This window comes from Phyllostomus discolor, chromosome 15 (assembly GCF_004126475.2).
Source record: "Phyllostomus discolor isolate MPI-MPIP mPhyDis1 chromosome 15, mPhyDis1.pri.v3, whole genome shotgun sequence".
Taxonomy (NCBI): domain Eukaryota; kingdom Metazoa; phylum Chordata; class Mammalia; order Chiroptera; family Phyllostomidae; genus Phyllostomus; species Phyllostomus discolor.
In genome coordinates, this window is record NC_040917.2 from 4,416,969 (window position 1) to 4,431,477 (window position 14,509).

Consider the following 14,509-nt stretch of genomic DNA (forward strand, 5'->3'; position numbering starts at 1 on the left):
TCCAGGTGTGTACTAAAGAACACAGTGCATGCAGTGGGGTGAAACTGGAGACAACTGCACTTAAACAGAAAAAAAACGAACACAGTGCACCCCTTACACAATGTCAGAAGCACGAACAGACTAGACTCCACACTTGCCACTGTGGCTGTCACCCCAACCCCCCGCCTGCCCATTACTCACTCCATGATTCCCCTTCAAACACCTCTCCCCTTTCCAGACCACTCTCGTAAGGGAGGGGCCAGGTCTGCTGCTCTCCCCACTCTGTATCCACGGCCAGGCACCCCGTGGGCACTAGTGCAGGTTTGTGCGGATTCTGAAGGTCTGCAGTCTACACCTTGTAACTTCACACTCACATCAGGAGAAACCAAGGCATACACCTCGACTGATTTAGTCTGTCTTCCCTCATAGTAATCTCTTTAACATTTAACATAAAAACCTTAAATGTAATGCTCTAAGGTTCACCTCTTTTACAGATTGCATCAGTACTTTGTTCTTATTATTGCCAGACAACACTGTATGGAGAGGCCACACCTATGTACCCATGCCTCGTTGCTGGACATTTGGGGAGCCCCACTTTTTGGCTGCTGTGAATAATGCTGCTATGAACATTGATGTACAGTGTTTTGTGGCCATATTTTCATTTCATTTCTCTCATTTCATTTCATTTCATTTTCATGTGCTTACTAGCAGTGGAATTGATGGGTCGCATGGCAAGTCTGTATTTAATTTTTTGAGGAACTGACAAGCTGTTTTTCAAGGCACATGCTAAATTTTAAAGCTACTCAAATTTCTTTTCAGTGCCAAGTATGTCTAAATATATAAAAGTGGGCCTATCTCCTGCAACTGTTCTAGGGTTAAAGACTTCAAATACAAGAACAGCAAATGTTCGTCTTTGCATTTTTCATGCGATGTTTTCACTCTGTGATCACACTTTCTGATATTTTGGGAGGCCAATCTTGGTCCACAACTTAGAAAACAGCTCCTTTTGATCATGAGGCTGCTGAAACAAAGGCCTCACAACTTCATCGGCCACAATGTGGAAAAACTGACGTGCATGAAGCCACCTGTGAGCGCGGACCGCTCTGTGCTGCCACGGTCACCACCTAGAATGCAGGTCCGTGGTTTCCAAGGCTTTCAGGCACCTGTTCAGCTTTCTTTTGTGTGTGTCACTTACTCTCAGTGTTTCGTGCCTGTCAAATGGAGGGTTAAACTGATTTCTGTGACTCTGTCTCTACCACCTTGCAACTTTAGGACACCGTGTCACTCATAAAGTCGGGAGCCAGACCACAGGGGCACCTGCCTGAGATTTCACTTGCTGTTGCCGTAAGAAAAGCAAGAGGGTGGGAAGAAACAGCGCCCCCACCTCACTGCCTCCCCAACGGCAGCATAATCGTTTTGTCTCAGGATTTGAACCTGGAATATGTAAAACAACGTCTCCCATTGGACACGAGAAACAAAGTATTTTTACATCTCTGTTTGTGCCCCAGGACCACCCTGGGGCCCTTGGGACGGTGCAGGCAAGGGGCGGACCTGTTTTCCTCGGGGATGTGCAGGGACATGAACTGCAGGGGGTCCGAGCACTGCACCAGCCAGCCCTGGCGCTCACCGACCCGGGACACGTCCACCTTCAGGAACTGGTTGGGCATCCTGCTCCACAGCACGTGGGACAGGAAACTGCACGTGCAGCCGCGGCGGGCACTGCGGCACAGGGTTCCGGTGCTCGCTCTTGAAGAGGCCCGCGGAGAGGAGGCATCACGTTCTAGGACAGGAAGCAGAGAAGGCCCGTTACGACACTGCCCGCAAGTACCAGTGGCGGGAACTCTGCAGGACAGGTCACAGAGGTAAGGTCTGCTACACATCGGCCACAGTACAGGAAATACCAGAAGTTAGGCTGAAGCTCCAGCAAGGAGACAACACTAGGGGTGGAAATGCCCTGCAGTCATAGGGCAGGTGGCTGCCACAGCCTCGCTGGCCCACGGAGACAGCAGGTGCAGCCAAGTGTCCCCACGCCCTTCAGATTGGCTCTCCAGGCTGCTGGCAGTGCCAAACTTCCTGGCACCGAGGTCACGCCCCACCTGGCTTTCTGTCTGTTGGTCCTGTCCCCACCTGGTCCTGAGCCCACACCCTGACTCTGTGTCAGACTTGCTGAGTTTTAGTGACCAGTGGTGAACTGGACACAGCCCTCCACCCCCAGAGAGCCAGCTCTCCGAGGCAAAGCAGGGGTTGAGCCAGCATCAGCCCCCACGACGCTGCCCCCCCCACCTCCCCACAGCATAGATCTGCGGCCCCCTAATCAAGTCAGTCTGGTCTCCCAGGACAGAGCACTCTCGACTCTGCAAGGCCTGCACATCCATGTGTGACCGTGATACCACCCTGCCTGCCTGTCCTGGGCCATGTGAAACCATCTCATCTTCCTGCACGGCCTTCAGTCTCACCCTCCCCTGTCAGATGGCCCCGTCCCTTGGTTTAGGGACTGAGAACCATATGGACAAAGCACCCTCACATAGCATTCTGTTTTCTCACTGGAGACACAAAACACAACTGGTAAGTAAATTAGTGTAGTACATCAGAGCAAAGCACAGGGGTGGGAGGAACCAGAGGCCGGGGCAACAATACACATGGTGGTCAGAATGGGTGTCGCTGAGCAGGGCGACAGTTAAGAAAGAAACCAAAGGACAACCTGTGGATATGCAGGGAAGAAATGTCCACGTGGGGGGGTGGGAGGAGGTGGCCAGTTCAGAGGCCCCCGGGAGGCAGTGTGCATAAGAAAGCATGAGTAGTCACTGGAGGGCAGCGTATGGAGTGCAGGACGCAGAGCAGGGGGAGGCAGAGCCAGAGAGTCCAGGGCACAGGTCCTCTTGGGCCAGGGAACCACTAGGAGACCTCTGAGTTGTACCATCAGGGAAAGAGGGTTTCGAGCACTGGATGGACACAATCTAATTTGCACTTGAAAGCAGTGATGGCTGTGCAGACCATTTAACGACAAACAGATAGGCAAGGATGAATTATGGAAACCCCATGAAGCGGCCACTTGAGAAGTGGGCTGAGAGATGACAGTGACGGGAGCAAGGTGGGGATCAGCAGGGGTCAGAAGGTGGAGGATATGCTACGAGGAACCAGGACACAGACTGTGAAAGGGAAGGTCAAGGGTAACTCCCAGGTGTTGAGCCTAAACAACCAGAGCTTCTATGAAATGCGGGGGGGAGACCAGGTGGTCAGGTTAGGAGCAGCTAGTGATGGGCGGCAGTCCAGTCTGGGACACGTTCAATCTGCTCTAACACACACGCTAGTGCCAATGACGGACAGACCGACGCACACGACTGAAATTCACTGTAATATAGACTTTGTCCATTATTTTATAGAAATTCTTCTGCAAAGTTCCCTAATGCCCTCTTGATTAACAAATGCCATGATTCCTTTAGTCTGTATTATATGGGCCTCTCTCTGTGGTAGCCAAGCATCCCACTTACAAAGGCAGAAACCAGGTTTGCATGGTTTAAGGACAAGTCCACGGTCACCAAGGCATCATGGAAACTGTCCAGTCTAGTCACCTGACGTGCACCTGGCCTCCTCATGTTCACAAGGCCGAATTCACCTGATTCCACTTCCTGAATGTTAAACCTGCTCTTCTGCTTGTGGCTGCATTCGCATCCCTCCCCTGTACACACTAAAATTATGCATTAATCCTTGATTCTTCATTCTCCTTGAGTGTCTGAACTGCTGGCTCCAATTCGTCAACAAATCTCAATTCAATTCTCTGTCAAATACTATTAACTACTCCTCTAAAAAGCCTTCCACCCATCACTGTGCCTGCCCACCTTCTCCAGCGTCCACAGCATCAAGGTGCTGACGCCGAGCTGCTGCTGCCTGCCCACCCTTGTCCTGCGAGTGCCCAGGCTTCCACTCCCTTAGCACCCACAGGTTCTCCCCCAATGGCTAAATGACACCCCTCCTCCTGCTCCACATTTCTGGTGGGGGCCAACTATGGGACAGGAGCCAACTTCACAGCACAGAGTCCAAGGCCTTTTGATGTGGACTTGGTCCACTTCTAGGCACCCTCATCTCCAGCCACGCCGGAAGGCATCCTCTGTCATAGTCACACTGAATTCTTCAGCTCAGCACTTTACCGCTTACGTGTCTCTGCTTTCTGTTGCCCCCTCCCAGTCGATGTCCCCTGAGGTCTCCTATTCAACAGTTAAGAGCCAACCTAAAAGCCTCCCCTTCCTGTGGCTTTTCCTGATCCACTCTATGCAACCTGGTGCGCTTTCATCGATGTTCCCAGGGAACCTGTGTGTGCCAGAGCCCCGCACTGACCACAAGGAAGCCTGCATCAGCTCTGTAAGCCCGCCCACTAGCTCACATGTCAGTTCCGTGATTACCGAGCTGTATGTAATGTGGCATTGTTGTTCCACATAAGCCAAATTTTACTGACAATTATGTTTATGATGACTGAAGAGAACAAATTTCTAATTATGTTCTCCTAATGACCGAAAATAGATTATAGAATTTTTAAACATGGCTGACTTCCTTTTTAAAAATGACTTACAGGATTAATAGCAATACTAATAAAATACTGAATTCATTTAAGTAAATGTTATTCCCTAACAGAACACAATCCACATAAAATACCAAGAGTGAGTCCTTCTTACCTTTATTCTTCCCAACTCAAACTGAAAGACGTTGGGACTTGTAGCTTGCGCAAAAACCGCAGGAAACAATTTGGTACTCGGCTCCACCTTAAAGAAACCAGTGCATTGAATGATATTAGCAAAGGAAGGAACAGAAAGAAAACATTTTCTTCACAACAAGTAAGGAACACTTTATGAAAGGGAATCAGAGACTTGTCCTTTCTCTCACAGGGATACTGTCTTTTGATAATTATTAGGGAGCCTTTCCTTCCTTTACTACATGAACACTTATGGAGAAATGTACTCTTTACTCTGCGGGGCATAAGGCACAGCTATTATCCAAACAGAAGTGAAAACACTCAATTGGCTTATTTCTGTTTTCATTTCTTCATAATTTATTTTTTGATCTGACAAAAGGCATTTTCCCCTAATAGGTAACAACGCCTCCCTTCAGAGAAGGGGGCGCCCGCAGCCCACCGTTACCTGGTAATACGTGCTCAGCTCCTTGCCGTTGGCCGTGAAGGTGAGCAGCCCACTGGCGGCGTCCACCACGCAGCCAATCTCCAGCCCGCTGCTGCTGCGTCCCTGCCCCGGGCTCATGCTCTCGCCTGCGCACACCATGTAGCAGTTGCTGCGTTTGATGCTGGATTTCAAAGAACATTTTTATCTTTGTACGACCACACATGTAACAGAAAGCATGTGTATCTTGCAAACTAAACCTAAATTATGCTGCGCAAGCAACAAGCTCATGCTGTGATGGGAGAGGTGCACATGGGCCCGAGTCTATGACTCTGAGCAAAACTCCACTGGCGCCAGGGGGCGCTCTGAATCAGGTCTTACACATCCCTAAGTCCACACCTAATGGAGACGGGTCAACAAGCTGGACCCAGGTAAGAACTGACCTGCACCTTTCCTCCAGAAACTCAAACCAAACTGGACCTTTTCTCTGAAGTTCAAAAAGTTTATTTAATAATCATCCAATTTTGTAATTTTTGTTCTCAGAGTTTTTTAACCACTGTTTGAGATGAGAAGCACTTGTTTTAAACACTCGCAGAGTCCTTAGGCAAATTCTACATGAGCCATCAGTCCTTCAATGTATTTACAATTTGGTTTAAAGAAGTGTCCCTTTAGGGACAGTTCCCGGTGACCTCTTATGAGAGAGAGAGACTTAGCTGGAACATGCCCAAAACCAGTGGTATTACCCACAAACCCCCACCTGAGTTTGGCCCTCAGCAAAATCTTCACAAGAGATGGTAACAAACAAGCTGTCTGTGCTTTGCCTGCCACTACACAGCAGATGTTTTCATGAGATCAGCAAAAATAAACAAAAAGGTCAAAGGCAGGCAAAGAACAAGAAGGTGAGGTACTGTCAGTTTCTGAATCAGCGAAAGTCAACTGTGTTTCTTTGCACCACTCACATAAGACGCACCCACCCTCCCCTGGACTATTCCTACACCAAAGTCATCTACTAGGCAGCTCATCGCTAGGCTGAGTATTTCCTTGTATTGTCACCTTCTCTGAGCATCAAATATATCCCCCAGAGGAATGCTGGAGACAGGGGCTTGGGGCCCCCACACTGACATGAAGCACTCTGCACTGGAGGGTTTTGCCAGGCCCACTGTCTTGGGGTCAAAGTTCAGTGTTTCAAGTGCTGAACCCTGAAGGCAGGAGAGCGAGCTTCCTGTCACCAAAAATGAGGAGCAGGTGTAAAGAAAAAGCAACATGTGGAGGGACTATTCCATGAGACCTGTCTCAGCAGATCAGAGAGGATGCACAGGCACAAGAGGCAGATGCAAATGGTCAGATCTTCTCTTGTCTAGTTCTGCAAGGAAGATAGCCTTCTTCACTTTTTGAAGGTTTGGTTTGAGTTTGTTTTACAAATGAGAAGGATGGCACAGAAAGTGTAACTGACTTACCCAAAGCCACACAGCGAGTCAATGGCAAGCTGAGGAAGAACCCACTGCTCCTCAGTCCAAGTTCAAATGTGTCCACCTGGGCTAAACCATGAGCCCCTCACATCTTCGACTGTCTCCCCGCCACAGACCAGCTCCCGTCATACGTATTGGACCCAATGCTAACTGCCCCACGTTCACCCATCCGTAACCCCCGCCCGAAGGCTGAGGGTCTTAACCCAAGGCGTTAGTCTCGTACAAGGTCACCTGAAGGAACACAAAGCTATTACCCAGAGAGGAGCGCTGCTCTCACTGTAAAACGGGTTTCACTTTTAATAATATCAGATTCCTTACTGGCTCGTATGGGCAACAGAAGACAACTGATATTAAAGTTATTATTATATTGCCTCCTCTAAGTAGAAATATTACCCTGGGCACGAAATCCAGAGAAAAACATTCCTAGGTTATACACTTTTTCATCAGATGTCATTTGCAGGAAATGGAGGAAACCAACCTTCATGCACTTTCCTTTTTCATCCGAGAGTAACGGTTACGTTCGAACTCTGTCAAGTCGAAGCAGGTATCATACTGGTGGAAATCAGACGTGATCCAGCCCACCCAGACGTTAGCAGGTTCTTGTCACGGGAAGATTCTCACTGAGTAAATGTACTGTCAAAACCACGGGTTGCAAAGGAAAATGAATGAAACTTCAATTTGCAATGTTTTGGCTATGTATCCTTTGGCAAAACTTCAAATTGCCAAAGAATATATTATTTTAATATCTTTAAAACTATTTTATTATTTTTAGAGAGAGGGAAGAGAGGGAGGGAAACATCAATGTGTGGTTGCCTCTCACGCACCCCCAAGTAGGGACCTGGCCCGCAACCCAGGCATGTGCCCTGAATGGGAATCAAACCAGTGATGCTTTGGCTCACAGGCTGGCACTCAATCCACTGAACCACAACAGCCGGGGCAGAATATATTTATTTTTAAATTATTGAACCCAATTAAAATGTTACTGGCACCAAAGACTAACAATGCAAAACAGAAGAATTTTAAAACAGAGATCCTGAATTAAACTAGAAATAGTAGGAAAAGAGAAAGACTCTATCTGAAAGAACACACTAAATAGTTTGACATTTTTATAGTCCCAAGTGTATATGCATGTATGTTGTGAGAACACACAGAACACGCATACTGGATGTATGTGTACACATATAGTATGTTATGTAATAAAATCGTCCACCATTAGGCAGGTACGTTTCAAATTCTGCCGGCAAACACAGAATGCTAACCTATGCTAGAGATTTACATCTGTCACCTACCTGTGACTAGCTTCACCTTTCCTAGCACAAATATGCAATATTTTCACACCTTGAAATCACTTCAACTATTCTGTTTCTTTCCATTTTGCATTTTAGCACAAGTTGTCTGAACATTTTAAATGCAGGCAGCAAAATTTGGCCTCTACAAAATATAAATGACCTTTTTTTAGACATGTTACGAAGATGAAAGACTTTATATGTACTTGGAAATACTAAGTCACAAATTCAAATTTTGCCAAGAAACAAGATGGTAGAATCAGGATTTCAGGCACCATTAAGGAAATTTTTTCCTAAAATAGATCTCTTAATGAATATACATATATTTTTCCACTTTTTAGTCCCCCCAAATAAGCAAATAATTACTTTAAAAATAAGCTTGCTAAACACGATGACCCAAAGTGGGCCACATGGGACACAAAGCACGGTGCGAGATGCACGGAAGGACAGCGGCGGCCGCGTACCGTGGACGTCTGCATCAAGTAGTCGTGGTCGTCTCGGTCATCTGCGAGGACGTCTTCAGTGAGTCTCGCCGAGTGGCTTGTGCTGTAATCTGGCTTTGTCTTCCTGAGCAGGAATCTGGAAGTAGTAGAGGACCATGGATCAGCAACACGGAAAGTTCTGCCTGCCTCAAACATGAACACACTACCAGTTCGGTGGCATGACGCTCAACCAGGGGGACTCCCCTCCCCAGAGGACTCTGACACTGTCTGGGGCTATGTTTGGTTGTCACAGGTGGGGACCAGGGCCAAGTGTGTGCCACTGGCACCCAGTGGGTGCAGGCCAGGGAGGCGCTAAACATCTTTGGATGCACAGAACAGACTCTCACAACAAAGACCTATCCAACCCAGAGCATGCTGAGCTTGAGAAAGGCAGATTTAGTGCAAGAAAATATGACAAAACAAGCTGCTTTCTTACCCATAAAAATACTATTTAGAGAGAATACTCTTTTAGTTCAACAAGAATGTAAATAGAGACATCTTAAAAAGTGACTCTTGGGAGAAAATACTTGCCAACCACATATCTGATAAGGGATTAATATCTAGTATATATAAAGAACTCTTAGAGCTCAACAAGAAAAAGCAAAAATGTCAATCCAAAAATGAGCAAAGAATTTGAAAAAAACATTTTCTCCAAAGATGGTCTACAAATGGCCAAAAGAATATGAAAAGAGTCACTATCACTAATGATCAGGGAAATACAAATCACAACCATAACAAAACATCACTTCATACCTGTAGGATAGCTACTATGGGGAGAAAAAAGCAGCAAGAGTTGACAAGGATGTGAAGAAATCTGAACCTGTACAGTGGCAGTAAGGCCGTGAAATGGTAGGACAGTTACAGAAACCACAAGGCTCCTCACCAACTTGAAAACAGAAGTCCCAGTGATCCCCCTCCCGGCACATACCCGGGACAACTGGAAGCCGGGGTGGTGTTGGTAACGGCGCTGTGTGTAACAGCTGGGAGGTGGAATCAAGACAACACCCATCAGTGAATGAACAAAGGAGAGGACAAACAAAATGTGGCTGTATACGCATGGAATATTACTCAGCCTTAAAAAAGGGAAGACGTTCTGACACGTGCTACAGCATGGATGACCTTGAGGACATTGCACCAAAGGAGACAAGCCAGGCACAAAGACAAAAACTGTACGATCCCACTAAAAGAGGTACCAGCGCAGTCAGAGTCACAGACACCAACAGTAGATTAGTGGCTACGAGAGCCTGCAGGGAGGGGGAAGAGTTGTTTATGGGTAGAGGGTTTCAGTTTTGCAAGATAAACACATCGTGAAGTGCATTTCACAACAAAGTGAACATACTTAACACTACTATTTACTTAACTGTGCTGTACACTTAAAATTTTTAAGTCCACTTGAAAGTGGTAAATTTTCTCTTTTTTTTACCATATGTTCATAAAAATGCAGAAAAATGTAATTTGGGGTAGATTATGTACGTGACAACAAATGAGATGAGGAGCAGGTGGCTTCGCTGTCCCCAGTACAGCCCTTTGTGCAAGAAGAGGGGTGAAGAGAAGGACAAAGCCGACAGGGGAGATCGCGGACCTCTGCAGTGCCCACCCGCGCGACCAGCACCGGCTGAAAACCAGTCTGCAGGGATCAGCGACCTTTGTTTCAGACGAGAGGGCTTCTCCTGTGTGTAATCTTTGGGTTATTAAACTCTGGTTTTGGAGCATCTTTGTCTTTGTCAGCTCGATCAGGCACCAGGTGGCCATGTGCCGTCTTCATCAGAACCTCAAAGTCGGAGTCCGCATCGTAATCCTCCAAATCATTCTTGGGCCCAAAGAGGCCAGCCCCCGGCAGCACCCCAGCCGCCGGCCTGGAGAAGACCTCCGCACACTCAATGGGCATGCTCAGGCGGTAGAACATGATGTCAGTGCTGCTGTTCTGGGCACCGAATGACTTCTGCGTGACCTTTAAACATGGGGAGCTGTCCACGGTGCCATCGATCCTGGTCACCTAGCAAGCAAAGAAACGATGGTTCAATCTAATCGGCACTGCCAGCCGGTGGTTCTAAAGACCCTGCACAGCACGCCCTTAGTGCCCCAAACACAGCCCCACGTGGCAGGTTTTGTCAGCGAGGTAACTGCGCACAGTGAGCTCTGTGTCACAGGTACACTCGCAGTTCTGCTGCCCACTCAGAAGATGGCTTGGGAAATCCATGTTACAACTGTGTACACTCAGGCAGAGACTGACCTTACCTACATACACAGAGAATTAGTGAGTATGCATCAGTCTCATCCACTACTCATTAAGTCAAGTCAAGGCTGATGACCCTGTTCTGAGGTTCCACTACTGTGTAACACCTTGGGGCCACCATTTTAAGTAAGTGACAATAATTGTCCAATACAAACTCCCACGGGTAAAGGCACTCCACCCCTGGTTTTGGCAATGGTCTGATATTTAAAGAAAAAGCTAACCTCAATGTGTTCGTGGTTTGACGGGACCTGGAGAAACTGAGGAAGTCGCTTGCTTAGCCACATGGTGATGTCCCTGTTTGTGTTAACGGCGAATGGTTCATAGCCCTCCTGTAAGCCGCAGATGGTGAAATATTTCAAGGTGCTCACATCCTTGCCAAAGTTCATCCTTCCCACCTGAGCCACCCCAAGGCTGCACACAGGTATGAATCCTGGAAGAAAGGAAAATCCGAATCCGACCCTGTTAGTATGGAATGACCACAAGTATCACTACAGAATTCTTATCAGGTGAGACACGTGTCTGCAGTGAAGACAACAGTGGAATAAAGAGAGGACCAACATGAAGTATCAGTAGTAAGGCCAGAAGAGCAGTAGTTGATCTTAGCAACATAATTTACTGTGACCCCCTCAACAAGCCCCTCTTCCCCTTGTAAAAGGAGATACATGCTAAGCAGCCCCACAGTCCTCCAGGACCCCAGGAGGCACACTCACAGAAGGAGCTCCTGTCCCACAGCCCCTGGCTCCAGAGTGCACAGCTCCACTGAGGAAGGAAAGTGGGAAAAGAAAGAGCCAAAGTGTGCTGCTCTCCCATCCGGCTAGTAACTGAACTGCTCAAACCCCCCACACAGCCTGAGCTACACAATCCTTTACACATAACTCAAAGGAAAAAGGATTGAAGGGAATATATGAAAGGTTTTCATCTACTGATAGCCGCTTTTGCTTTGGAATTCTGCCCTTTATTAGAAGTCATTAATTTTTTATTTATTGATTTCAGAGAGAGAGGGGAAAAGGAAGGGGGAGAGAGAAAGAAAAACATCCATTGGTTGTTCCACTTATTTTCATGGTTGTTTCTTGTGCATGCCCTGATGAGGGACAGAACCTGCAACCTTGGCATGTAGGGATGATGCTCTAACCAACTGAGCTATGTGGCCAGGGCTAAGAATTCTGCCCTTTTTTTGGCTGTGCCATACTAGATCTAAGCATGGAAAAACAGAAACAGAAACAATTATTTTGATAGTTGTTGAACTATTGACGTTCAGGATCAAAGTTCAGGATCGAAGTTCACTGAAACTAATCCCTCTGTCTCTCTTCCTTCCACATAACAATCCCTGCAGCTTACACAGGGCAATGCAGTCTCACCTCAACAATCCACACATGAAATCAAAGAGAAAGTTAAAGGAAACAAGATACTAAATCAAAAGCAACAGCAACTGAGCAAATAATATATTTCATGAGTGAATCTAATGTGGGAAGGGTTAGTAAATCCTCCCACTGTTGAGTAAAAGGGGGAACTATCACTTCTGTTCAGTGTTTCATTGGGTTCTTTTGAATCAATCATCTTTGGCAGAAGAATGAGATGGTATTTTTTTGGTGAGGGATGTTTATGTACTCTTAATTTCTTTCTGTAATATTTCATACAAAAGTTCAAGTACTCAGCACAATAAACAAGGTCAGTATTGGAATGCAGACTACAAATCTGAGCACCTAACTGGCAGATCTAAAAAGCACTGGCTTCTAAGAACAAGCTAACAATTTCCTACCACTGTGGTTCCTGCTCCTTCCCTTGTTGAAATGAGTGGCAACAAAAGCAATGTATAACCTTCAAAATAGCACACGATGGGCAGAAATTACATCCAATAATTCATAGTGACTTCACCCATTTCGTATTCATCAAATCAAATGGAAATAAATGGTAGCACAGCACTGCTTCCAACCAGGATGCAGGACACATGCAGTCTTGCTCGAGGAAGTGTGAATGATGAGTTTCTAGTTAAATTTTTTAAAACCACAGCCTTGTCTGTGGCTATGACAGCTCCTAAAGAGGTAACCAAGGAAAGCTGTGTTAAATAATTGTCCCCCAAGGAGTCAGAAAAGGGCTGTGTAAATATAACATGTGAGTGTGTGTATATTTTACATACAGGATTTTTTCCGTCCATCTCACCGCACAGTTCTTTCGGTTGCTATCATAACCATGGATGTTGGAGCTGTCTGTCTTTTCAGTGAAAGGGAATCGGGAACATGATGAAGAATGCATGGCGCAGGCATAGAGAGAAGCTGGGAGTAAGAACCAGTTGAAAACAGAGCAACTATGAAACTTCTTTAGTACCTGAGCAATCACTGCATATTCCTGTGCTAAGAAATCTGTTGGCCACAATGAGTGGATTTTCAAACGTGTCCCTGGGAGCCCCACATGTCACAGGGCTGTCTCCAGTTGATGGGCAAGTTAGGGAGCCCCCCACAGGCCTCCTGTGGACCAGGCAAGGTCTACCGAGTTTCTTATCATTTAGGAAGCCATGAAGTTACCAAGGGAGAAAGGAAAAACGTCACCCACTCCCTGAAACACCTGCAAGTCACAGGTATGGGTCAACTCCTCCTATGGCAGAACACTCAGAATCAGGACTGACCCCTACAAAGTTCATAGCTATGGTCATTGCCCCATAAAACCTAGAACCTGCCTCCCAGGCTGAAAGCCTACCTCCGCAACACATCCGGCAAGAACCCAGCCACAGGGACCACAGGGCTCCCAGACAATTGGCCAGCATGCTCCCGGAACTCTGCAGCAGACCTCTCCCTACAAGTGCCCAGTCACTCTTCACAGTCTAGTCATTATTTCACTCTACCTTCAAGTCAAACAGCACAGCTGTGCAGGTGACTGCTACCAGACTCACCACAGAGCCCCAGGGGTCCCTGCGCCGAGACTGCTCTCTGGGACACTCTGCAGCAGTAACTCTGCTGCGTGCTCACAGGGTATGGGTGGGTGGGCTGCTGCCCTGCATCACTCTTAACACCTTCATGGGAGTATATGTGATATAAATTAAACAAACAACTCACAAGGGCATTTCAAGATTTTAACGCCCAAAGAAGGAAAGCACGGTATACACACATTTTAAGCACAACCAATTAAAACAAAGACATGCTTCCTGCAGGCCTTTGTTTTAGAACTTCTCCACTGACCTGCATAAAGATAAAATCTCTGGTCATACCCATAATATTGGCCAGTAGAGAAAGAGGTAAACAGAAAGTCTCTCCAGCCTCCCCCTACACATTACTGCTCTGAAATGCAATGCACCAGCAGGTGAGGGTTACCTGCCAGTTTCATCACCCAGAGGTACAGGTGTACCAAATAAATTATGAAAATGCAAAGTTCCTATTAACTTTATCCACCCAAAATAATGGTCATACCTGCTCAGAAGCATCCTGAATGAATGAATATAAAATTTAATGTAAATAACGAGCTGGCTAACTTTTGAAGATCAGTGACAAATTTATTGAATATTCAAAGTACCAGCTGAGGTGTATCTTAAAACCCAAAACTGTATATATTCAAAGAATAGAATACACCAAAAGTCATTCTGAAAAAAACGTTTTGGCTCATTTTGAAATAGTATTTATAAAGTTTTTTTTTAAATAATCTTGTGTCTACGCTCTAAAGCAGCAATTTTCGACCTTTTTCATCTCATGGCACACACAAACTAACGTATTTTTTGGACTACAAGATGCACTTCTTTTACATGTTTTGCTTCAAATTTTTTCCCTATTTTCCTCCTCTAAAAACCAATGGTGCAGACCCCAGATGCACCTAGGTTTTAGAGGAAGAAAATAGGGAAAAAATTTTGAAGCAAAAAATATGGTAAAAAAAGTGCATCTTATAGTTCGAAAAATATGGTAGTACCTAAAATTCTGTGGCACACCAAAACAAAAATTTTTCCCCCATCTGATCCAATAGGTAC

At 46.2% G+C, this 14,509-nt stretch overlaps 1 protein-coding gene across 1 annotated transcript in view; it reads right to left on the reverse strand.

The window, feature by feature from the left end:
• RYR2 (ryanodine receptor 2) overlaps positions 1–14,509 on the reverse strand; it is a 533,272-nt gene that overhangs the window by 188,910 nt on the left and 329,853 nt on the right. The window contains 11 exon segments of the mRNA XM_036016051.1: positions 1,531–1,673; positions 1,675–1,746; positions 1,748–1,759; positions 4,650–4,736; positions 5,112–5,295; positions 7,045–7,090; positions 7,093–7,189; positions 8,307–8,421; positions 9,969–10,011; positions 10,014–10,320; positions 10,782–10,990. Of these exon segments, the coding sequence (XP_035871944.1) occupies positions 1,531–1,673; positions 1,675–1,746; positions 1,748–1,759; positions 4,650–4,736; positions 5,112–5,295; positions 7,045–7,090; positions 7,093–7,189; positions 8,307–8,421; positions 9,969–10,011; positions 10,014–10,320; positions 10,782–10,990 (1,315 nt within the window).